This window comes from Rhyacophila brunnea, unplaced genomic scaffold (genome assembly GCF_057557595.1).
Source record: "Rhyacophila brunnea isolate RB1 unplaced genomic scaffold, BYU_Rbru_1.0 scaffold_12, whole genome shotgun sequence".
Taxonomy (NCBI): domain Eukaryota; kingdom Metazoa; phylum Arthropoda; class Insecta; order Trichoptera; family Rhyacophilidae; genus Rhyacophila; species Rhyacophila brunnea.
In genome coordinates, this window is record NW_028232774.1 from 7,413,637 (window position 1) to 7,440,571 (window position 26,935).

General features: G+C 33.8%; 3 protein-coding genes and 1 long non-coding RNA gene across 4 annotated transcripts in view; 3 read left to right on the plus strand and 1 right to left on the minus strand.

The window, feature by feature from the left end:
* Positions 1-420: 420 nt before the first annotated feature.
* On the minus strand, positions 421-11,418 carry Lamtor1 (Late endosomal/lysosomal adaptor, MAPK and MTOR activator 1). The gene is made up of 4 exons (XM_085960653.1): positions 11,255-11,418; positions 8,388-8,533; positions 7,089-7,326; positions 421-1,148 (listed from the first exon to the last, which is right to left on the minus strand). Exons 1-4 carry the CDS (start codon positions 11,297-11,299, stop codon positions 1,056-1,058), a joined length of 522 nt encoding a protein of 173 aa, XP_085816779.1. The 5' UTR covers positions 11,300-11,418; the 3' UTR covers positions 421-1,055.
* Positions 11,419-11,665: 247 nt separating this feature from the next.
* Positions 11,666-13,785, plus strand: LOC147077729 (endoplasmic reticulum-Golgi intermediate compartment protein 2). The gene has a single exon (XM_085960726.1). The coding sequence runs from the start codon at positions 11,782-11,784 to the stop codon at positions 12,955-12,957; it is 1,176 nt and encodes a 391-aa protein (XP_085816852.1). The 5' UTR covers positions 11,666-11,781; the 3' UTR covers positions 12,958-13,785.
* Positions 13,786-14,943: 1,158 nt separating this feature from the next.
* Positions 14,944-17,602, plus strand: LOC147077730 (uncharacterized). Its single transcript, XR_015072232.1, has 3 exons — positions 14,944-15,031; positions 15,385-17,251; positions 17,359-17,602. It is a non-coding gene; the product is annotated as an uncharacterized LOC147077730 (long non-coding RNA).
* Positions 17,603-19,012: 1,410 nt separating this feature from the next.
* LOC147077731 (uncharacterized) overlaps positions 19,013-26,935 on the plus strand; it is a 332,063-nt gene continuing 324,140 nt past the window's right edge. The window contains exon 1 of the mRNA XM_085960707.1: positions 19,013-19,498. The gene's annotated coding sequence lies outside the window, so the exon portion shown is untranslated. The remainder of the gene's footprint in view (positions 19,499-26,935) is intronic.

Consider the following 26,935-nt stretch of genomic DNA (forward strand, 5'->3'; position numbering starts at 1 on the left):
ATGGTGGACGAATCATTTTTTTAGTATAGGAGGTCGAGTATACCTATCCAACGTTCGATACACTGTGCATCAATATAATATACAGTAATACCCCGAAGTTACACGATTGGTGGGTCCGACGAAAATTACTTTGTCGAGGTACAACTTTTCATATAAATATATATATAAATTTTATTTAATTGGGACCAAGGACTAACAAAAACACTAATAATTAAGAAATACTAAAAAAAGAAAAATTAGTTACGTAAAAAAGTTATTTCGATGTCTATGGCTTCATAAAATCTAACAAATTCGTCTTAACTTTGTGAATCCAATAACTTGTTGAAACCATTACCATTGCCTACCAAATGTAATTGCCTGGCGAGATTAACAACTTCTTCTCTCACATGAGCGACATCATAAGTTTCTGACATTGTTTTTGGAAAAAAAATGGACAAAGTTTCTTCCAGACACCATTCAATGTTGACAACTGAAAAAATCAAGAACCGCGTAAGTCGGGGTATTACTGTATATGTTTCTTCGTCTGATGAATTGAGTTTTTGACATTTTGAGTCCACGGAATAAATGACATCTTAGTGCAAGATCGGGAAAGCAATTATACTGGCTATTCTGAATTCAGGTTACGCTGAAGTCGTGTCGATTGTCTATGTGCAATCTGTTAACAAAGCGTATCATATCAATATGGAATATTCCAAATATATCAGAAAAACACAAATTTATTTATCGTACGGAATGAATTTTGTAATATTGAAAAGATGCTTAGTAAAACACTGACGCTAATTTCATAGTTTCGTTAAAAATGATTTTGTATCAATTTCGTATTATGGAGAAAATTTAAAATGGGAATACTGTCAATATTGATAATTTGTGCAACAGCATGCATTTAACAACACAAAAGAAATTAAAAAAAAAACGAATACAATAATATACTTAAATCAGGTCCAATCAAATATCTGACATATAGGCTCATCAATATTAAGCATTCAATCTGTGTTCCTCTCAACTAGTGCACGTAACTCATTGTTACATTGCAGAAAAATACATGTTTGAGTTTATTATGGAATGCTGAATGGGACGACGAGATCTTCGCGGTGCTCCACTCTCAATTCTGACATGGCAGCTGCCGCTTTTTTAACAATATTGGCAATCTGAAAACAGAAAATAACACAATAATCAATACACGGGGGAAATATATGACATCACACCGTGAGATGGGGGAGGGTGTCTGATATTATAATGTGATGATTTGTGACAATTTGGGGGGGTTATAGAACTGTGGTTTTCATGTGAAATTTAACTATGGCCGCACAATTGACATTGACCGTTCTACGGAAACGTCTGGTGGCCGCACCAAATTTTACTTTTGTTATGATTGAAAAAATTAAAGCTAAATTTTATTTAAGTACTAAAAATTTTTATTTAGAAGTTGTGTTCGGGAAGAGGGAAACACACACTGACGACTAACACTCTTAACTCTACCTTATATAGTAAATCAATACAATAAAGTAAGTAAAAACTCCATTACCTACGTATCTGTCTATGCTGTAAAAAATCACACTGCCCTTAACCTTAGCGATAGGTAGGGGGGCCCGCCATAGATCCTAGCCTGGGGGCCCGCTTTAGGATGTGGGGGCCATGGTTATATATATTATATTAAGCGAGTTTATATGTATAGTTTTTTTAAAATAATGTTATAAAAGTAGGTACCATATAAGAGTAAGACTAAGCGATAGCGCTCACAGAACGCGTCGAGCGGGCGAAGTCGGCGAATGCAGTGTTTATTCATAACCATAATCACACGTCTCTTCCCGCGTATTATCCTTCACCTATGTAATATGCGGCCCAAGCAGCGCAAAATAAATATTATTACAGCGCCTCTCATAACAAAGCAATAAAAATATTATATTATTTCGGGGCTTGTAATTAAAATTTACGACGACATTATTCAACCAGCGATAAACTGAACACGCAATAAAATTAAACAATGATTCTCTGTTATTAAATAATTGCTTTTCGCCCGTCCATCGACAACGCCTCGAGCAGCGTAATTTTGGTAGCCGTGTTCAATGAATGGACTCCATTGTATTTTCTTTCATTCGTATCGCCGAGAAGCGGTGATTCGCGAAAAAACGATGATTCATGCGGCGTGCGCGTATAATGCGTCGTGAAATCCAGTGGGCGCTGGCGTATATGATTACGTTGTATTTTCGTTGATTTACGCGCCACTTGTAGAAATTTTGCGCGAGCGCCGCACTCGCTGCGTCAATGGGCTTTATGCCTAATATCTCATTAGTTAACGCCATTAATTATTTTTCTTAGAATTGACGATTTACACCTCTTGAATGTAGTATTTTTATTGTTTATAAAGAATTATAATCTATTATTAGGTTTTGACGATTTATTATAATAATATGCTATCTAGTGTATTGTTATTAATAAGATAGGGTTTTTACTCATTAGGTTTTTTACTGACACTTCAACTATTCATAATTTGTTTATTGTATTTTTTGTGACCTCTGACTAGATAGGTAGGAAATGGAGTTTGTACCTACTTTATTGTATTGATTTACTATATAAGGTAGAATTAAGAGTGTTCGTTGTCAGCGTGTGTTTACCTTTGGTGAGTATACACAACGCCTGAAGATGCCGAAAGGCGAAACCCGGGTCGCAAAAAACGACTTAAATGGAATAGCACAGAGCTTGAATCCATTAGAATTTAAATTCAAATTCCATCAAGTACCTTCGGTTGATAGTATTAATATTAAAAAAAGATAAAATAGAAAATTGTCATTTTCAACTTCTGACACACGAATTTCACTGTGTTTTTTAATTTGTCTATAATGAACACGGTTTCTATTATTGTTAGGTTACTTTTTTGTAGTTGATTATTTATCAAACTAATACGTGTCAAAAAATCCTTTTAGGAAATAAAATTGACCCTTTTATATAATCACTTTGAAGCTTTTCACTTAAATCTTTATGGACTACGCCCAAAACGGATATAATATGATTATGTAAATCAAAGACGTTGAACACTACTATCGAATCTTAAACATCTAATGTGGTTATAAATGAGCTATATATTATGTTTTTCATTGTTGATTTCACATATAGACTTAAACAAGTTTGACAAGTTACTACTGGTGTTAATCGCATTTAATACTTTTCTTACTGTTATATCCACATCTTCCATACATTTAATTACAGCTTTGCTTACTAGCACTTCTTGATGAACAATACAATGCATGCAAAATATTTCATTTTCAGTCTTCTTTACACACATTAACACACAAATTTAAACCGCACATTTAAACAAATGCATGAAATTGCATACATTAAGTCAGAAACGGACTATTTCACACATGATCTCATCACAAGAACACATTATGGATCATTTGAGCATCGAAAGAAATTTAAGAGAAGTTATGTGTATTCAACCAATTTCATAATTTTATAAATAAACTAGCTGACCCGGCAAACGTTGTTCTGCCATATAAATTATTTCTAGTGAATATTTTGGTTGTTAAATAAAAAATAACGAATGTATCGTAAGTGTGTGGGGATGGGAACTATGACAGAAAGAGGAATGGAGCTGTAGACGATGACCGCCGATAAAAACAAAAAAACACCAACCATTCATTTTCTCAATTCAAAATGAGTAATGATTTTCATAATGAATGAATTGCCTGTGATAGGATCTCGTTGTTTAATGTTTATGCATTATCCGTCTTGTTTTATAAATAAATTTTTGAAATAATAATCTGTAAAGCGCTGGTGGCCGCAGATGAGAACCACTGTTATAAAATATCACAAAACCAAGTGGGTCAAAAAATACCGAATATGATCTGACCATAAACCATATTAAAAAATATATATAAAAAATAAAAGTATTAAACCAAGGCTCTATCATTCAATGAAGTTGCGTGTCTGAAAATTTGTATGTATGCAGTTGGACATATCACAGTTCATTGTGTGCTGTAATATCGGAAATAGATGACCGTATATTATTGAGATTAAATTCATGTCTAAATAAAACATTTGAAAATATGTAATAAAAACCATCGGAATACAAGAGAATGACAAAAGAAAATATGAAGGTAAGGAAATTAGAAATACAATCTATCAATCGTACATGTAAATATTAAATCATACCTAACAAATACCTGGTAACAATGACAGTGTTATTAGCAAATATTTGATAGCAAATAATATCAAATTAATGTTCTTATTGAATCTAATACGATAAGAACGTTACTGTCTGCAATGCTTCACGAACAACGCGTTTTCACTCAATTCTATACGACCATCTCTTTCAGGTAAGACAGCTCACAGTGAATAATTATGCTATGGTGAAATGTAATATGTACAAGTTACATGTAACAATAAAGATGAATGTAATGAATTCGAATTAACTGGGAATGTATGGAAATATTATGTTATTTTTTTTTCTTTTCGAAACAAAACCACAATCAAAAGCCAATGGCTGCCATTAATTTTTTCCAATTCTGCCGTGGTACGCACAGTACAATAGCAAAATATGATGTATTAAACCGGACTATGGTGTTGGGTGCGATATGTTATTATGACGTTTGCGTGTTTCGGTATTATCCGGTTTCGCGCAATTGCTGCTCCACAAAATTAATATACAGCATTCGAATTATTCAAGGTAATGATTTTTAGAGATGAGAATTCTCGATCACGAGCTCTAGTTGGGGCAAGACAGACTGCATTGAATTAAGTGCTAAGCCACTATGATTTCATGTCTCACTTAGGGTAGGCTGTTAAGATCTGACATAAATAGTGCACATTAAACTTTGTTAGTCATACGTATTTGTTTTCATTGAAGCAAGACTACAATTTACAGATGATATTGGTTAGTTTTTAAAAATCAATTAAACCCTGCCTAACCCAAACCATAATAGTTTTGGGCAAACCGACAAAATTGTGCACACTTTTTCATTCATACTTATTTGTTTTCATTGATTTAGGAATACATAGTACACATGTTGTCGGTTAATTTGTTTAAATTCATTAAGCCTGCCTAAACCAAACTATAGGTACTTGATAAACAATATTAATCTATCTATAAAATATCCAAAGTTATTATTATGATTTAATTGCATAATTTTTGATATTTTATAGATAGACGAGCATTTTTTGATCATTGACTGTTATGGCTTGGTTTCGCAGGGTTTAATTGGAAAACTAACCAACACCAACTGTAAATTGGCGGATCTTAACAGCCTACCTCCAGCCTTCGCCACTGGCACACAGTGTATTATTTGTGAGGTTTTGTCTCACAAGACGAAGATAATCATTGATTTGTTCCTTAAAAACAATAATATTTACCAGCAACTGGCTGTTGGCCATTTCCATCGACTTGTTTTCATTTAAAAAAAATAATTTAATCTTATACATCAACGAATTGGTAAAAAAGTTCATTTGTTCATAGTAAAAAGAATAAATACAATAATCTCAATGTAATAAATTAATTGTATCAACCATATTACGTTACAACTGATAAACTTGCCTGAAATAGCTGTGCACTAGAAAATAGAATTCGAAATAACAACATAATAACGTAAACTATTTAGGTATTGTTTGTTTGTATTTGTTTATGTTACTCAAATAATATGTCAAATACCCAACCAATGCGCTGATAATCAAATAACACTACCATTAATAATATATTAATGTGATACTGCTTATGTTTAAATAAGATCTAATATGATCATTAAGGTGAATGCGCCACACACCAGAGGCACTTGGCGGAAAAATAGGAACTCGCAGTTTGAGACATTTTTTTTTAAATTTACATTTTAAAGTGTTTTAATTAATAAATATGCACCTAAAAACATTAAAAATAAAAACACATTTTATTTGAAGTCAAAGATAAACTTATAATTTAAAAAAATCGGTGTGTGTACTTATGTACGCGCGTAAGAAGTTATACTTCTTTGGCGTAACAAAACAAAATAAGCCGTTACCTGAGTCTATTAATATTACAGTGGATTAGGTTGATGAAAACGTAGGTACGCGACTCATCTGTGTCTCATATAGCACATGATAATTGTAATTTAATAATTGTGGTTATAATCGATTCAAAAGTGCCCATGATGAATTAATAATTAATTTCCTCATCCATCACTATGTCTTGATTAGAGATGGCTTGTAAGAGTGAGGCTTCAGCTAATTGTTTTTTTTTTTGCTCGCCATAGTCGTGTACCCGCTGATGTTATTTTGGTTACCGGGCCGTTACAACGCCGAGGAGAAGTTTGTATATGTACCTCAGCTTGTACAGTAATAATATTGCGATTATTCTGTGTTGGACTAATATGAGCTTGCTGACGTGATGGTCCGGGAGTCACTACACATATGTCTTGATTTGAAATAATACTGGAAGGACCACTTGCCATATTTAACTTTTTTGTGTAATTTTATTTTCTGCAAATTATTTTTTGACGTGGCCTGTGAGCTCGAACACGTTCTGCTGTTGTTTTTCTTTTCTCTGCTTGTTTACGCTCGCAATATTTTTCTCTATCTTATATTTATCTCTCCGCATTATGTTGAAGGCATTATGAAAACTAAAATAAATATATCCTAGCAACTCCCACAATAATAAATGTGCTGCCTAGGCAACGGAACAATTCTAAACTATAATATTATACTGTATAATCGTCACGATTGCAGTATCATACTGTGGCGTAGTGGTAGTGCGTTCGGCTGATAACCGAACAATCGGCGGTTCAAATCCAATCGAGTGCGATTTTTCGACACGCCAAAAATACACTCTGATCTGATTTCCCAAACGCGCCTAAAGAAGTACAACTTAAAAAATAACTTTATAAAATATGAATTCGTCTTAGGATTTAAAAATAATTTCAGTGATATTTTAAATGAATTAATCATTCTCTGTTTATCCTTAAATGTGTATATTAGGCTTTGGTCTAATTCTACGTCTAAAAATGTTTGGGATTTCAATATACAATTTGCATATTAGGTGTTAATGTAATTTTAATTTGGTATCCGTATTTTGTTGGGTAAAATATTATTTTATTAAAAACAATAATATTGTTTGAAATTATTACCAATTCTTTATCTTGCGGCGCTATCGGTTCCTGCTGCAGAACATTAACTCTCTCGGCATGAGGAACGTCTTTCAAGAGCCGAGGCCTAGGCATGGCGACGGTCACAGCCGCTCCGGGAACCCCACCCGGAACTGCTGTCGCACCACCACTCAGCCTCGTCTGGTACAACTTTACGCGCTCATTGTATTCATGGGCTTCTAGGGCATGAGACCCGAGAGCTCCGACATCAATGACATTGCTGTGGAGAGAAAAAAAGATCCAAAAATGACATCAGTTATACGAAAAGAGACCACACGCGAGAAAAGAGAAATTTTCTGTTTTACTTTATATTTTCATAATCTTCAACATCCTCATCGTCAATGTATGGAAACCTCCACTTCACTTCCACGAAGGTTATCTATATACTCATCAGTTACATCGCCTTAGGCAGTGGTTTCCAAACTTTATGTCACTACATCTCATCCTCAAAATCATGGCTATTTCTATTTTCAATATTACAATGTATTTTTTACACGAAGGTTAAACTTTCCATGCAGTTTGGAATCCTCTGCCTTAATGACAAATGTGTATGCATAAAAGACAAAATATTTAAAGTAGATAATATTGTATTATCGCGTGTCTTTGATATTTCGAATGTGTGGTGTACTTCCTAAAGATTTTCACATATACCACGGCTTCCATGATGCACTTGGCTGTCAACTGAATGGTTGGTTGATGGTTCGAGATCGACTGTGGGTGTTTTTTAATTCTATTATTCATTTTGTTTTAATATACTTATGACACACAGATGTTTGCGCTGTGTTGTGATTGTTCATCTAAATATTCTGTATAATGATGGATCATTGTATAAAAAACTTGTTTTATGCTCTAACAAAAATGCAAGATGTTTTGAATTCAGTTCGGCCTTAACAAATATATCTGGCATCAAACTTTTGCATAATTATGAATGGTTTTTGTGATTTTATATGATTGTTTATTTAAATAATATTTCAGTATCCCTTGGGCAATGTCTGCACATATGATAATAATTAATTTATGAAATTGATTTGATTGAATGAATCCAAAACTTTGTTGAGAATGATGAAATGATTGCAGTTTTTAATAAAAATGTGAAGCTTGCTACAAAAAAAATCTGCATTGAGAACTGACTTGCTGCTAATTTAATAATTTTCTTAATAAGTCATCTTGAGCTTCACTTTCATATATTTAGGCTTCATCTATGTTGTGAAGGATTTCTTTAAAATCTTTGATTATAATAGTGAAATAGTTGTTTCAGAAATTTTAAATATATTTTCATACGTAGCAGTTTCCTGGAGTATCCGACTTAATGCGGACTGTTCATCTGGTTTCCGTGTGGCCTGCGTCGATCTCGCCGGCCTCATAGGAGCAGGTTCATTCCGTACCGGGTCCACTAAGAGATGGGTCCGTTCACCAACGCTGCCTTCCTGCAATGATGATAAAGATTACGATAATGGAGCATCGGATATACAGGTAGCCAACATAAGAGGGAAAAATAATACAGTATAATAATATTATACATAATTATTATGTAGTACACATTGTAACTGTGAAATAATGTATTCCTAATGTGGAATTTAACTTTAATGTAAATATTTTTACTAGTACTGTAGTGTATAAAACTATAAATTAGTAACACTAATACTTAAAAGATTGTACAATATCATATAATGGTGTATTAGATAATGATTCTTAGTGTTGGGCCAAATATTAATTGAAATGCTTTCTTTCTTGATTGCTAGCATGATCATGTTTTTGTAATTTTTCTATAATATATATCATCAAATGTATGATAAAATTCGAAGAGTTTATATCCAGCCCCATATGGAATATTCCCATCAAACGTCAGAGTAAATCAGTGATATTCATACTGTGCGTCACAAGCTCTGTGAAAAATTCAATAATTTCAGACAATTTGAATACAAAACGCTTCTTGTTGTTGCACAAGTTTGTAACCTTTAATGCATCCGCTCTCGATATTAAATCATTTCTGAATAGCATTTATCTCAGTAGTAATAAATTTTTAAAATAGAAAGAAAAACGAAGATATCGTTGGTGTTTTGTAAAAAGGGCGAATCAACCATTTTGGCGAAATCGAGATTTTAATGAAAATACAATATATACCCCACTAGTTTTTTGTGTAAAAACGGCGAATTTGTATCGCCACAGGAAAGTACTTAAAAACGATAATCGACTAAAATTAAATTAATTAAAATTACAAAATAAAAAGCTATTGTGACATATTAGGCGTTTCAAAATATTATATAATAATACCTATTACAATGACAGTATTATTTCTAAGCTTTATTATAAACTTGTTAGATATTTATAATCATCCACAGGTAATAAACAAATAAATGTCAAAAGTTAAAAATCCTCCTCCTGTAAAATAGCATTTTGGTTAATTCACCCTTTTTACAAAACACCGACGATATATGCAGTAATGTCCCGTGTGGCTAGGAGGTCATGCGTTGCTTGGTGGAAAATTAATAAAATAATGCAAATTATATAACTTTCGAGAGTAGATCTCTTGGAGTTGACATTTTTTTGCCTACCACACTAACGATCCATATATTATTTATGTTGTATCACACAATGACATTAATATGGACGAATCATCTGGAAAAAATAATGACACTCACTTTTTTGTCGGGTCTGCCAAATGGCATAATCTGTTCTAACGCCATTACAATAAAGGTGATATTGCTATAAATTCCCAATACTTGTTGTCGGGTCTGCCGAATGGTTTGGTTCGAACGGGTTCGCTCAAATGAACATTGACACTGGAAACACTGTTCTAACGCCATTACAATGCGGTGATATTGCTATAAATTCCCGATGCGTGATATAGCATAATGGAAATTGCGTGACGTCTACTTATACACGTGCGAATATCGCTATGCGCGAATTTACTTGCTATCTACTATATTGAGTGCGTTGTCCATTAATAATGTCATTAGTATCACAGTCTAAAATTACTATGACGTGGTATTTTGAGTCTACTTAAGAGTTGCACTTTGTTCATATATCTATGTACCTATCAATAGCTCGCACTAATTATAAGAAAATATGGTACTGTTCGGTTATCAGGAATACAGCGGAAAACACATTTTGAAAATACCCGATATACTGGATTATTTGTTAGTTTAGGTTTGGTTAACCTAACAAATAATCCATTTTATCGGCTATTTTAAAAATGTATTTTCCGCTGTATTCCTGGTAACCGAACAGTACCGAAAATATTTATACACAAAAGGGGCTTTGACGTGAAAAAGTTTCAAAACCAGTGGATTAAGTAGTCAAAATTGCAATAATTAATGTATCAGCTAAAAAACCAAATTGTTTCATACATAGTTGATCATGTTTAGGATATAGTCGGTATGAAATGACGAGACTGTACTGGATCAGCCCAGGACAAAGAATAACAGAAGATGGGTTATGTAAACATCCCCGATGCCAAGAAAAGATCTGGACCATCAAAACTCAGATAGCTGGTTTTGAGTATAATATTATACTATTGTAAAATGGAATTATACCATGTAAATGCTATATCTATAATTATTGAGGGTTCGTGTTTATCAACGAGAATTTATAAACACCGCTATAAAAGTGTTTCTAATTGAGAGAGAAGAGAATTTGTTCTTCATCACTGTATTTGATGCAGTATGATCATGTTTTGATATTTTTGTAATCTGAGTGTAAACAAATCATTTAGTTGAACTTCAAATAAGTAGGACTAGTAAGTACTTCAGCCAGATTGTTCCTGATTATTTTTTTTAACGTAAATATAATTAATTAGTGTTTATTGCAAATTAATATTGATAAAATACTACAATTATATGAATTGTGGTTAAATTTAGAAAAAAAATCCAAAATATAAATTAATATTATTTATTATTATTTTTGATGACACCCCATTCTATTATGCAGAGAATATTTTAAAATATCGTACTGCGCAGTTGACTAATTTTTACATTATGTAAATAAAAATACGTTGTTCATCGCGCAATGACAAATTGATTTGACAACAAAGGCTACGAAATCCATAGGTCGGTACCGACTGGGTAACTATTTATAAAGACAAAAGTTGAAAGTATGGAAGGCAAAACAAAATATACACTTTATTAAACGCCTGTAGCCTGTCTTACCTGGGCATTCGCTTCTTCTTTACAAAGACTATAACAACAACCCATTTTAAGGAAGACCGATGGAAATTATCATGAGTTATATTAGCAATTACAAATTGTTTCTATAGTCAAGTTCTAACCACAACAAATGACATTAATCAGCAGCTGACGGCCATTATAGCGATAGTGTCGCCAGTTACATATTATATATTTATTTGTTGCACATTTGCATGTTTTAGTATACATAATCATACTGTATAGTTATTCTTATATCCAATATTTTTTAAATCGAATATAAAAGCTCTTTGGAATACAAAATCATCTGAGTGATTATTCAAAATAAAATTTTAATAAAAATACTGAATAAGAAGTAGGCAAGTATAAATTTTTTTTTTCATGCTGGATGGAATGTGAAGTATATTTCATATACTGATACTGGCAATAGTACAGATACTTTGAAGTATGATGTGTCAAAGTGCATTAATAAAGTCAAAATATAGTGGTAATAAACACGTTAACTATTCATTTTAATTTATAAATAAATAAAAATGCTCAGGTACAGGGGTCCCAAGAAGAAAGTTCTTGAAAAAGTTAGAGAGCTGGACGCTTTCAACAAAGTAGATGACGTCTACACTGAGACTTCGTCAATCGGAGGAACGTTATCAGTATTCACATTCGTCCTGGTGCTGTGGCTAGTATATTCAGAAGTAACGTACTATATTGACAGTAAACTTGTATTCAAGTTTTCACCCGACACCGACCTAGATGCCAAACTTAAAATTAACATTGATATGACAGTCGCCATGCCGTGTCCCCTTATTGGTGCTGATATTTTGGATTCGACTTCTCAAAACGTGTTCGCGTTCGGCGAGCTCCACGAAGAAGACACCTGGTTTGAATTGAGCCCTGAGCAGAGAATGCACTTCGAGTCGATGCGGTACATCAATTCATATCTACGCGAAGAGTATCACGCAGTCTCCAAATTACTATGGAGAAGCGGAGGCGCGGCTGTTTCTGGATCCATGCCCGCGCGTACCAACAAGCCGGATAAACCCTACGACGCTTGCAGAGTCCACGGGTCTTTAACACTAAACAAGGTTTCCGGAAACTTTCACATAACCGCCGGAAAGAGTTTACATTTGCCCCGTGGTCATATCCACTTGAGTATGCTGTACGGAGAAGAATCTCATAATTTTAGTCATAGGATTAATAGATTTAGTTTCGGTGACTCGGCACCAGGTATTATACACCCGTTGGAAGGTGACGAGCAAATTACCGACAATCCGACAATGCTGTATCAATATTTTATTGAAGTCGTTTCGACAGATGTCGATACGACTCTTTCGCAGATAAAAACTTATCAATACTCCGTGAAGGAACACGCGAGGCCTATCAACCACGATAAAGGCTCACACGGAATGCCAGGGGTGTTCTTCAAATACGACGTGGCCGCGTTGAAGTTACGAATATCCCAAGAGAGAGATCATATTGTGCAGTTTACCGTTAGACTGTTTTCTATTATCGGTGGCATTTATATAATTACTAGTATGCTGAACACTTTCATTCACAGTGTAAAGATGCTGTTTGTGAATAAATTTTCCTCAAAGTCTCACAATAAAGTGCACAACGGAAAAAATAGTTTATCGTCAAAGACTGTTCAGAATCCTTTACTTGTTAATCAAGATTTGAACAATATTTTAGATGGTGTGTTGGTAAAATCATGAGTTTTTGTTGATTTATTCGAGTAGTACTACAGTGAAACCTCGATTTTACGTCTTCGAAGGGAATGACAAAAAAAAAACGTAAAAATGTAAATTGGGCATATTAAAAATAACTTATTTTTAATGAAAAATCATACAAATTGGTTTCGAGTGCATTATATCAACATGTTCTTTCCCCTTTTTGAGAATTTTTCCTTTTGAACTGACAATGTTTTACTTCCTGAGACAAATAAGAATGGGCATAAAAAAAACATAAAATAACAAGTTTAAACAGTCGCATTATGACTTGACCTAGATCACTGGTACATCTAGAATTCATTTCAATAATGTCATGTATTGAGTAGAATGTGATCAAATAAGTTGGAGTTTTAACTTTAATTGAATTTTGTATATTTCAGAGGTGGGAAATAAAAACGTAAATCTGGGCATTAAATTTACTAAAATATAATGCGATTGCAGGAGCGACACGCAAATAACGGGAAAATGCGAATTCCTGGCACGTGAAATTGAGGTTCCACTGTATACATATAACTCGTGTATGCTCAGATTATAAGAATAATAACATATTGAATTCCCATTTTTACGTTAAAACTTCTGTCCAATAATAGGAATGCATAAATGAAAAATTTAGCTTTTGGCTTGATATTAGCAAGCACAGCATCTTATCAGAAGTCACAGGATGCGGTGGGATTTGATATTTATTATATTTATAATCCACATAATATTTAAAAATGAAAATATTGTAACATCTAATTTGATTGTAACATACACATTTATAACATGAGAAAAACTATGTAAAGAGAGAAATGACTAATCATTCTGATGATGGATTAGTAGAAAATTGAAAATGCAGAATTAAAAAAGCAGTTTGTTTCATAATACCCCGTTTACTCGTGCATGGATTTACTGTTCACAGTGAGAAAATGTATGGGTAAACATGTATTAACTTGCAGTTGGGAAGATTGCGTGCATGAATCAAACACGTTTGGAAGCTTCTGAATTTTAACGCGCAAGTAAGATCTGCGCCTGCGCAGTAGAACGATAATGGCGAACCTGCCGGTAAAAAACAAACTACTCATTTTGAGGTTAACTGATTTTCAATATGTCCTGTCAGATAGTACTATAAAATGACAACATCGCGCCTCGCTTACTCTTGAAGAATGAGATTGAAGAGACAGTCAGCACTTTTACGTGTAAACAGTTATTACCATGACAGTTTAAAATAAGCATTATTGCCGACAGTAAATCCATGCACGTGTACCGGTGCTATAATGTAAAGTATTTCTACTAGTTTTTTTGGGTACTGGTACTGTATGAGAACTTTCCTCGATATTTTGTGTTTGTTGCAAAGGCCATTTGCAAGAGAATATCTGGTAAAGAAGCGTACTTTAAAATGTGTATTGTATTATCCTTACAATATTATATTACCATGTTCTATCTAGAAGTTACAATATGTTTACATTATAATAAAAGTAATATATTATTATAAATTTAGTATTAAATATGACGAGTGTGATAATACTGATAAAATTTTCTTTGACTTCTTATTGATACAATACAAATGTGTTCCCTATTTCATCAAGACATGTTTCAAACAGTAAAATAATGACATATATTTAAAGGTATATAACGCAAATAACTATTCATATATAATATACCTCTATGTCACTGTTATAAATACATACTATGTATGTTGTACATCCACGATATAGCAGAGATTAGGACGTTTGTTTTTGAATTTGTGTTTGGACCCAGAGTATGGAGCTAATTGATTGAGCAAGTGGATAATATCCATTTCTCGTAAAAATAAGTCTGCTAATAATATAACCTCCACTCGTGGAGGCCCATAGGATCTTTGGATCGAACATGTTAAAAAATAAAGATTTGACATAACATCATTAAAAGAATCAGTATTTACTGATTGTTGACATCTTATACATCTCAGTCTTAAAAAATACACCCATTTTAAGACATCTCCATACCCTATACTCTAAAGTGACCTATTTATTTGAGTCTACATATTTAAAAATGAGCCTTTTAATTATTTTATGTGATGGTATTTAATACATATGAATACGTGTATTAATTAAGGCTCTAAGTACCAAAGTTACAGTGTGAACCAATCACGGCAGCTTCTATAATTTTAGGTATTAAGAACTTGCAAGTGTCAGCACACCATCGTCAGCCATTTTATATTGAATGAGGTTGACCACTGTAGTGCTATTTACACCATTATAAATAAAACAGGCCAACAGACTTACAACGTCGACAGGTTTAAATATTCTGCTGTATTTTTTTGACTTGCTTGAGGCACTTAGACCATAGTTGAAGTTATTGGCGTTAGTATGTAGAACACTTTTCTATAAAAATATCAGTTTTTTTGTTTTTGGTACTTAGCGCCTTAATTAATACACGTATTCATATTATCAGGGCTTTTTTGTCATGTAACGCAGTGGAACAGCATTCGGGCATGTTTACCATGGTATTTTGAGTATTTCAAAAGCAATTAGACGAAACGATTTTCGCACTTGCATAATTATAATCCACATTTAAATAATTTCTCAAAATCATAAAATATGGTATTGTTGTGAACCGGATTAAATGTGGATGGATTCAAAATTGGCAAATGAATTGGGTAATAATTAGACCCCGATAAGAGCTTCGTTGAAGACCAAAACAGTTTCGGCACTTTTGTTCTTCAAACTCGTCGGACCACCTTTGACACTTTTCGATCCTTCAAAATATGTTAATCGATGATTACTCAAAGGAAGACATTCGGCTATAGACCCTAACACTAAAAAAAGGTATCGAGATGATTTGCCAGACGAGACTTGGACAAATTGGAAATCACTATAAACTTTTATTTAAATATATGATGTTTTTGCAATTTTACTTTTTACAACATTCATATTATTTGTATTTGTTTGTTTCTTTAACTTTAGATTTGACATGTCTAAAATAAAAATTGTTCAATTTTTTATGCGCTTCGTGGTATAGGAAAAGTTGCTTTAAATTTCATTTAAATGATATTTGAATATAATTTTCTTTAGTAAAAAGTACGACAAGAAGTGAGTTCTGAACCCTTTTTTTTTTAAAAAAGCCTTGCATATTATTATAGTGGTTTTAATATATTTATTGTTCCGTAGAGATAAACCGGGTTTATTGAAATGTGAATTTTTTTTAGTTGAATCATGAAATGGAGTTATCTCATTTAAAACGTGTGTCATTTTGGATAAAATTCGTATCATATTACGCCGAATCAAATTATGTACCAAATTCATTACTAAATAAACAAATGGTGGACAAAAACAATATGATAATCTAGTTTTTTTTGACTCGACTGAATAAATATATTTAATATTTTTCCTCACTTTATCTCTTGAGTCAGAATAATTGGATTTTATATCAATACAGTGGAACCCTGATCTACCGTTCTCGCATAAATCGTTTTCCCGCATGGATCGTTCATTTTTGAAAGTTCCACCGAACACCCATAAGAACAATGTTAAATTTAATAATCCCGCATTAACTGTTCCCCGATCTATCGTCTAAATATTATGGTCCCATCAGAAATATTATCCCGATTGATCGTTCTTGTTGAATATTTTTCATTTCGCTTTCGTAGAATTGTTTTTGAATTTATGATACATACAGACCTTTCAGTCGCGTCGCTTTGTTTGCACAGGTCAGTCGGCACTCAAGCTTGCCTCGCATCTTGTATCAAAAATTTTTATAGCTGAGAAACTGAAAATAATTAATTATAGATGTTGAAAAAAATCCAGGAGAAAAACGAGTTTTATTTAAAAAAAAAAAAAATTATATCCACATATATCGTTTTTTTAGGGTCCCTTGAAAACCGTAGAATCGGAGTTTCACTGTATACTAAAAACCTTTATGTTTGTTTTTACATTTTATTAAGTACTTATATTTTGTTATTATGAAGTAAAGTAATATTATTTTAGCTATGTTTTCAGTTGTACGTATCTAAATTTTTATCAATAAGACTTCTCGGAAGAATCCTGATAGGTACCTAATAAATAAACACAATATGGGATTATATTCCGTTTCGTTTCCTCGACAAATCTTTTCAGTATTATATGGATCGTGGCCCCCACAAGGGGGGGGCTGATAGGGCTCTAGCCTGGGGGCCCGGACTCATGGGGGGCCCGGCGTGACGAGGCGACCAAATAAGTCGGATAAACACACATCACAAATTTGCTCTAACAGTAAAAAAAGTCGCCTGCGGCGTTATTTTCCTTTAATAATGATGAAGTTTATAATATGTGATTGTGCGATGGTATTTTTAATTGTGTCATTACTTGATATTAACTCCATAATTCAAGTGGTTAATTCGACCGTGAACGCCATTTGGAAAACGCCACTGTAGAGCATCATAGATCATAGCCTTGGGGCCCGCTTCAGGATGTGGGGGCCATGATATGGATACAATGTTTTTAAAATATTTTTCTCTAAAAATTTCTATTTTCTTCGATAAAATGTATGACCCATCTGATATGATGTCATGTAATATTGTTTTGTCATTATTGTGTGCCTTTCATATTACTGTTGTATATTGGACTGCTTTGATCGTCATACTTGTGAAATGTTGGAAACATGTTTTATGCAATAAATCTTATGTTTAAATCTATTGTTTATTTCATTTATTTATACCATTGTTATTATTTTGTAAGTAGGTATGATAAAATTTGATAAAACTAAAAGGCCATACCAAAATACAAGGCAAACTAGTAACATGTTACACATTATGACATCTATTTTACCAAATTACAACTAAATAATATTTACCTATATTATAGGTTTGCTACCCAACTAATGCTTACGTTTATCCTCAACAGATGGTACCACTATACTCAAATATCTCACGTTCTGTTTATGTTTCGCGACCTTCATTCACAAATACTACGAGCGTGAGCCTGGCTGTCCGTTAGTACTAACATTATACAAGCGTCATATCTTGTCAGTATAATATTGACGACGATTTAATTAGAGTTAGATAATTAAATACATTGAATTGCTTCCCACTTAAAAATACAGACAAAAGATATATATATATATATATATTTTCCCATATTCAATTTTTTTTTTTCAAAAATACTGGCATTTTTTTTTTCGATAAACAGTAACAGTAAGAATAAATTAGGTAAAGTACCACTTTTGTTACTGTTTATGTTATATACGTAGATAATAATGAGGTGGAAGTCATTTAAACAAAGTTTGACTGAATTTATGTACCGGTCAAACACACTGAAAAATCTACGTGATTCCGAAAAAAAACAACAGAATAAAATTGTATTCTGCAACGTACGTACTGAATAATGAATAAAAAATATAAGTAAGTATAATAATTTTTTTCGATGTTGCACTACATATTTTGGTAAACCGATTTGTTTCATTTTATTACATAATATATATCTAACTTATTTTGCAGTAGTTAATGTAGATATTTAAAAAAATATATATTTAGATAGTATAGGCATGTTACGTAATTATGCAAGATAAAATAAAAATCTATATAACGTATAGACAGATGTTTAGAGTCTGTCACCCCACACTGCTGTTGGGCTAGATATATAGTAGTAAAATGCACGCGAGAAATTATTTTGAAAATTTAGCTAAAAAGGCGACTTCGTGAAATAAAATATGTACATATATCTCTCTGGGAAAATAGAATTTATAAATATGTTATAATAATATTATATTAAGTAGTATTATGAGTTTTACAGTAAATTAAAAGTTAAATTATGAACATATTCATGAATGTCCTATGTTTGGATAAAAATAATTAATTTAATTGCATTGCACTTATTTTTACTAAACACGATTCAATTGATTTGGCACGCAATGAAATCGGAAAACAGTCAAAAGATTTTTGTACCTTTTGGTCAAGTTAATGACCTTGCTCATAGCTTCAACGAACGCCATTCAACGTTGTATCAATCGGAAACACACAGCTGGTCAGAAGAGCGAGATGTGCTCATAAAATTCGTCGTTTCTCTCCCTCCCACTCACGCGCGCACTCGCGAACATAGCATCTCTCAGTATTCTAAAAACTTTTGCCGCGTCAGTTCGGTGAGTCCGGGTTTGTCGAAAAAAGAAAACAAAGCTAAACAGCATCCATTAAATTACTCCAAGTTTAGATAAAATCCTGTTAGGATTTAAAATATCAAGCAGTGTCAGTGAAGTGATTATATTTATGCCGTGGTGTGGATAGTAATCTCGTGGGAGATGTATAAAGTTCTTTGTTTTTTTTGCCGTTTGACACTGATCTCAATGATTGGTATCCAATAAGTTTTTAGTACTTGCCGGTCAAAACTTGTTGCCTCGTAAATATCTGTAAATTCCGACATATTTAAATATCAGGTATTTGCTCACATTCAGTGTTTGTGTCCACATATTAAATTTGATACTTCAGTGAAAGTACACATCCAACAATCGTTGAAGTGGTTTACCTTTTTTGGAATACTTTTTGGATTTAGTTTGATGTTTGGAATATCGGGACTGGCTTATAATTATCACAGCGAAGGTAGGTTATTCATTATACCACTGCAATTAATATATTATGTTATTGTTATTTATAATTATTTCGCAAAGTTAATGTTTCCATTGCGCCATGAAGAATTTTAAAATTTACCGTGTCGGCAGAATAATAAAATTAAACACAACGTTCAAAACTTCTTGGGAATTTCATTATAGCATAATACCTATGATAATACGTATTTATATTCCTCTAAAATTGTTTGGCAATAAATAATAATATACACCTACAGTAATGAAGTGACTAATGATATAAATAATAAATAACCGACACCGTCTTTACAAAAGAAATTACTATTTTGAAATATTCACCGTTGTACCATATACGTCCCTATTTTGATTTCGTATTTTTTTTGTATATTTACAAACTTTATAAGAGCAATTAGTGTTAGTTATATATTATATTATTCAATTTTAAATTTAGTTATGTGGTGCCAGGTATCTACCTGAAAGCAAGCGCACACAGTCAAGTGTACCAAAGTACTTACAGACAGGTCTTACAACTTACAACCTGTTCAATAACTTTGAATTTGATTGCGCCTGTATAGCAGGTAGTCGCAAGGTGTCATTTTAGGGCTCTGAGCTACCCCTGTCATTAATAATTCTAGACCATAATTCACGGAAATTGGACCCCTTGTTAAAAAATAAATAAACATAAGACTTACCTTTCATACTTAATTAAGGAAAGTACTTATTTTGAGAACAGTATAAAAACGATACTGGGGGTCCATTTTACGAAAATATCCGTAATTTATAATACCCCATCAACTACTTACTGATTCCACCTATCTTACTATATTATACCGTTTTTATATCTGGGATATTTAAGTACTGTGCCCAGACACTCCGCGATTTGGTAATAGTAATGAAAATCTGGCCTCTGTAGCTGTAGCCACTGGTGGGTTTCTCACATACAAGTCTATACGACCTGTCGCACCCATTAGTGAGTATTGTATTGCCCGGACTTAACGGTGATCATTATTAGGACCCTTTGTGTCACCTGCACCGCGCTGTCCCATTTTGTAGATATCACCGTAATCAGCCGGAGTTGATCCACTACTGGATGAAGACCTTCCCTAACTTCTTCAACTCTTCTCTGCCACGTACATTCACCGAATAGCGGTGTTTAGAGCATCCCTGCGGTCGATTAGTGCCCCTCGGGTACCACTGTATGACTGTATTTGCCAAGGGGTTGTCCACTCGCCGGGCGACATGTCCAACCCTTTACCATTTCATCTGTTTGACGACCTTTTAGATATGCACTAGGAAATATTAAAATCAAATATTGCAGTAAGTTGCAGTACCTACTGACCAACTAACCATACTATCATTGGCGGCTTAATCCGGAAAAACCTAGCAGGTCAATTTTGAATATATTATTTTAATTTGCCTTTTCGTTGTATACTGAAAAGACGTATTGCAAATTGACTTTTTATACATTATAGAATAAGTGCTAGAAATTGTTATAGGTCGGTACCTACTAACCCTTCAAGAAATGTCCGTTTTTCATAACGCCAACCCATCGTTAACCGAAATTGCACACAACGCGTTATAATTTTTTGTAAATCAGGTCCACTTTTCTTTCTTTGCTTTTTGAAAAATCATCACGATTATAAAAATTGTCTATTTTTCCCACATATTTTTTTTCAATACTGAGCATTGCAAGAGCGGTCAGTCTATCCTGGCCCTATTGCGTAGAAAGGTTTTTATTCTTTTGAGAGTGGAAAAACATCTTTCACTTTCAACTGTTGTCATTGGTATGACGCAAATAAATTGGAGAACTTTGATCGACTCGGAAAATGTTTCGTTGAAATTATTGCTGAGTAAAAAATGTAGAAGAGAAACTGCACTAATAGCGCCATGCAAATCATCTCGTTGATAAAACACCAATAATTCATTTTTTAACTTGATTATGTTTATTTCTTCTTACAGTTTTACCAAATTTACTTGACGTGTGGGAAAATTATTTTTAAAATCAGTGTAATTTTCTTTATTGAACAAATCGGATATAATGAGATGATCGTTGGATGCAAATCGTGCTTCCATTTCCATTATAATTGTATCACATACTTCAATTGCTACTGCGTGCGTACTAACTGCTAAACAAAAATGTTATAAATCACCAAAAACTCCTTATATATTATTAAAATAACCAAAGGCATTCGTCAAAACCTGTCAACGAATCCGAACCGCATACACAGTTGCGTCTTGAGACCAATTATCTAGTCAGTGTTATCATTCTGTTTCATTTAATTAGGTGAAAAAATCTTTTGTCTCACACTCGGGCATTGCCGATATTACAGTAATTCACGCACCGTTACAAGCTTCGATCTCGTATTTTGTGTTATATCGATCTCTGTCTTATGTATGAGAAACGAGAGAGAAAATTTTATAAAAATATTCAATTTGGGTCAATTTTCAGACTGCCGGCGAACACAATATTTTTGTTCGGGGAATTATCGCCCAAACAAAAAAAGCCCAATAGACTGGGTTGACACAATATCGCGCGCCCTATAATTTCAAATCCACCGATTATTATTAATATTATTATATATGACATTGCACATATTATTAATATTATTATGTCAATTGTAATGCCGGGTCCACACCGAAAACAAGTCGCGCGACAACTCGTTAAATTTTACGATAAGCATGATAATTATCGTAAAATTTCTTAAGCGATTATGATAATTATCGTAAAATTTAACGAGTTGTCGCGCGACTTGTTGCCGGTGTGGCCGCACTTTTAGGTATTTATTTTGGCAGGTCAATGACCGAATGACCTATAGAGGGAGCCGCCAGTGCATACTATACCTACCTAAATACTCAATGCATACATAATATTCATCATCATCAGCCTGAATCTATCCACTGCTGGATGAAGGCCTCTTCAAGTTGCTTCCACTTCTCTCGGTCCTGTGCATTGCGTTGCCACGTACTTCCGCAGAACTTTATCATTTCATCGATCCAGCGGCCTCTAGGTCTACCTTGTGGACGTTTTGTACTTCTTGGATACCACTGGATGACTAGATTTGTCCAACGATTGTCTCTTCTTCGAGCTATGTGTCCAGCCCATCTCCATTTAAGGCTTTTAATAAACTCTATTACATCGCAAACCCTTGTCTGCTTCCTTATCCACTCATTCCTCTTTTTGTCCTTTCGCGTTATGCCCAGCATGCACCTCTCCATACCACGTTGTGCTACTCTAAGTTTCTGGATCTCTCTTTTACTTAGGGTCCATGTTTCACACGCATATGTCATCACGGGAAGCACACACTGGTTGAACACTTTGCGCTTTAGGCACAGTGGAAGGTCACTTTTGAAGACATTATTCAGGCGGCCAAAAGCACTCCAGCCTAGCTTTACTCTGCGAACAATTTCATCAAATATACATCCATCTATAGATACTTGTTGTCCCAGATAGATGTAGCTTTTCACCTGTTCGAGCTGAGTGCCATTGATGAGGATCTCTTTTTGGCCTGCAAAGCAGTTGAACATGACTTTCGTCTTTGTTACATTTATTTTCAAACCTACTTTGTTGCTTACTTCAGCGAGTTCCTGCATTCTGCTTTGGAGGTCTTCTGAGTCTTGCGAGAAAATTACTATGTCATCGGCAAAGCGCAGATGACTCAGGTATTCTCCATTTATGGGGATCCCTTTGTCATTCCAGTCAAGTTGCCTGAATAAGTCTTCAAGGGTAGCTGTAAATAGTTTAGGTGAGATTGTATCACCTTGTCGGACTCCTTTGCTGATAGGAAATCTGCGCGATGGTTTATGGAGATTTACAGATGCTGTTGCGCTACTGTATATATTATTGAAAATATTTATATAGCGTCCAGGGATTCCTTGTTTTCTGAGTGCGTCGAGTATTGAACATTTCTTTATCGAATCAAACGCCTTCTCATAGTCTATAAAACCCATGCATAGTGGCAGTTTGTATTCCTGGTACCGCTCTATGATTTCTCTGACGACTTGGATATGGTCCATAGTGCTGTATCCTCCTCTAAATCCGGCTTGTTCTCTCGGTTGGTTCTCGTCTAGTACATTTTGCAGACGGTTTGAGAGAATTTTTGTGAACGTCTTGTAGAGAATAGGGAGTAGACTTATTGGACGATAATTTGCTAGGTCTTCTCTGTCACCTTTTTTGTGAAGAATGACAATGCTGGCATTTTTCCATACCTCTGGGACATCCTCTTTGCATATGCAGGCTGTGAACAATTGTGCAAGTACTTCATTTGCATCCTTTCCTGCTTTTTTGAGGATATCTATCGTTAAACCGTCTTCCCCGGGGGCTTTCCCACTTTTCATGTAATTCAAAGCATGGGTTACTTCCCAGGATGTAATTTCGGGAGTATGGTCTTCCGAATTTCCATTTCTCTGAAGATCTAAGTCTATAGTCGTATTGTCAGTGTCATCACTGTAGAGATCGCTGTAGAACTCTTCAACTCGGCTTAACAAGTGTTCCCAATTTCTGACGATAGAACCATCTTTTGCTTTTAGTGCTGTGATTTGACGTTTTCCTATCGACAAGCATTGCTTGTTTTTGTTTAAACTTCTGCCTGCTTTCACAATTGCTTGTATGAGGTTTACATTGAATTTACGAAGGTCTTCTCTAATCTTCCTTCGGAGGGTTTTGCAAAGTGATGAAAACTCCATATCGTTTTGCGCCTGTCTATCGCTCTTGGTTTTCCTTCTCTGCTCCATAAGATTCAATGTTGCCTTCGAAAGCTTGGTGGAAGGTGTAACTTCTGAGCTTTTTACGCCTGTTTTTTCTGCACATTGTAGAATAATATTCGTTATATCCTCCGCGTTGGATAGGGAAACGGTTTCGTTCTCATCTAAGAAAGCCGATAGTGCATTTTTGAGTTCATTTTGGAATTCAGTATTGTTCTGCAGGTATACGCGAGCATTTGACTTCTTCTGCAGTTTGGATCTTTCTGATTTGACGTTCAATCTTATCTTACATCTCACCATCCGGTGATCACTGCCGGTGTTAAACTGATTGATCACCTTACAGTTTAAAAATGTATATTTTCTGTCAGTGAGGATGTAATCGATTTCGCTGGTCCTTCCTGTCGGGCTTCTCCACGTCCATTTACGTGTAGGTTTATGTTGAAAAAAGGAATTCATGATGTGAAGATTGTTGGTTTCAGCAAACTCCACAAGCATGTCCCCTCTACCATCCCTTGAGCCATGTCCGAAATGTCCGACCGCTACGTCATCTCTTTGGTATGATCCAATACGTGCATTGAAATCTCCCATTATGATAATAAAATGATAATAAATCATAATATTACATACTTGAAAATACAAATATTGCAGTAATTAGATGCCTATATGAAATAAATGTTTCGAGTGTTATTTGTATGTATGTTTTCATGAATTCTTCTAGCCGTGTTCATCATTAGAGGATCGTGACCAGTGGAACCAACCGTACTATAATTATAGTAAGTACAATACTATAATTTTAATTTCGCGAAAAATGTAAAATATTATAATTTTACTCCAAATATACCAAAATACTATAATTTTAAAGAATTCAAGATGAAAAATGTTCCTGTACTATATATTTTTCAGAAATAAGTACTATAATTTTGACGCTTTTGTACTATAATCAGCATAGAAAAATATGGCAACACTGATCGTGACTGAATTCAAACTCTCCCCGTTACAACATCTCTGTGATGTTTATGTATCCTTACTCCATAGAAGCTTGTAACGTCCTTCACATGGTACGGTACCTCTTCCGCGTCGACCCTACATGCTTTCTCTGACGCCTCCCTACACTTTTATTACAACGTTTTTCTTAGCTCGTTTTCTTATTTGTCCGGTGGTTCTTTGTCCGGTACAAATATTGCAATCGATTTTTAACTAACTTCCCGACTAGCTAGACATTTGAAACTTTTAGAATATATCAGAACACGATGCCAATGCATGTTTTAATACTTTTAGCCATCTTTAAGTAGAATTGAATTCATTTTCAGTTAATTCTGTATTGTATGAAAAGTTATTTCGACACCATTATTGGTTGCTAGGGGTCTGGGGTCCTAGCAACTAAATTATTAATATATACGTGCGTTACTATGGAAATCAATATGACATGTCAAAATGACATTTCAGTATTATTTCTATCAAGTACAAATTTTTTTGATCGTTTAAGCTAGTCAAGTCAAGTTTATATGATTCAACAGAAAATTTAAAAACGTTGTATATAAAAAGTCTTTTTATCTTGTAATTATTATATGTATTCTTTTGGCGACGTGAACAAGATCAAGCTTTCAAACCCAGGGGCTCCGGGCTCGATTCCCGACGAGATTACTAAGTATAATTATGTGGTTTTCACAAAACTTGCGTTTGTACGTATCGTTACACTAGTTACGTAGTGTTTAAAAAATATGTATGTACTTAAATAGGTATATTACATTTATATAAGTATTACCTATTTTAAAAAAAATCTGGTGATACAGCAGGCCAGTGATTTTCAAACCTTTTCAATACACGGCGCCCTAAGTGAATAAAGATTCTTTCAAATCAACCTAATAATATTTATGTTCTGACCAGCCAATTGAAAATCGTCGCTTTAGAATTCGATTTGAGACCTTTTTTAACTTTTCTGAACTGCCAATTGAATATTTGGTACTATTCGGTTATCAGGAATACAGCGGAAAACACATTTTATACCCGATATACAGAAATACAGAAAATACCCGATATACTGGATTATTTGTTAGTTTGGATTAGTTTAGGTTAGGTTAGGTTAACCTATTTATGCCGGCTATTTTCAAAATGTGTTTTACGCTGTATTCCTGATAACCGAACAGTACCGAATATTTTCCTTTCGGAATCACATTCGACGGTTTTCATTGATTTTATTAAACGTGTGGATCGGTCATTGTTCATTCGGTAATTAATAACTTACTACTGGAAAAGCAGTTTGCACTAAAAAGCATAAAATCTACCCATTGTGATCAGCGTATTGCTGCACGAAGGTGAGCCATGAATTATTATTTTTTGCGGGGTCCCTCAGAAATGATCACGGCACACACTTTGAATATCGCTGTTTTACACTCATAAATCTCATCAAATAGCATACTTCCGTGATAAAGTCAGTAGAAGATACTGAAGATAGGTAGCGTTATAATGACATAATTACCTGGTAATTTGTATTGAATAAGTAGAAGTACTTATATTCTTATTATTATTTAGTACTTACGTTGACATCATTGTTACTGTAATGGTGTAATGCATGTCTACTTTATCCATAGACAGATCTATACTTATTACTTACTAATAATAAAATTGAAATGTCTGATTTCGAAATATTTGCATTTTGATTATTTACTTGACGCCTAAAATAATGTCTTTTCGAGCGATTACTTAGGTAATACATGGTAATTTGGTAAAATCATATACCTATGATAATATA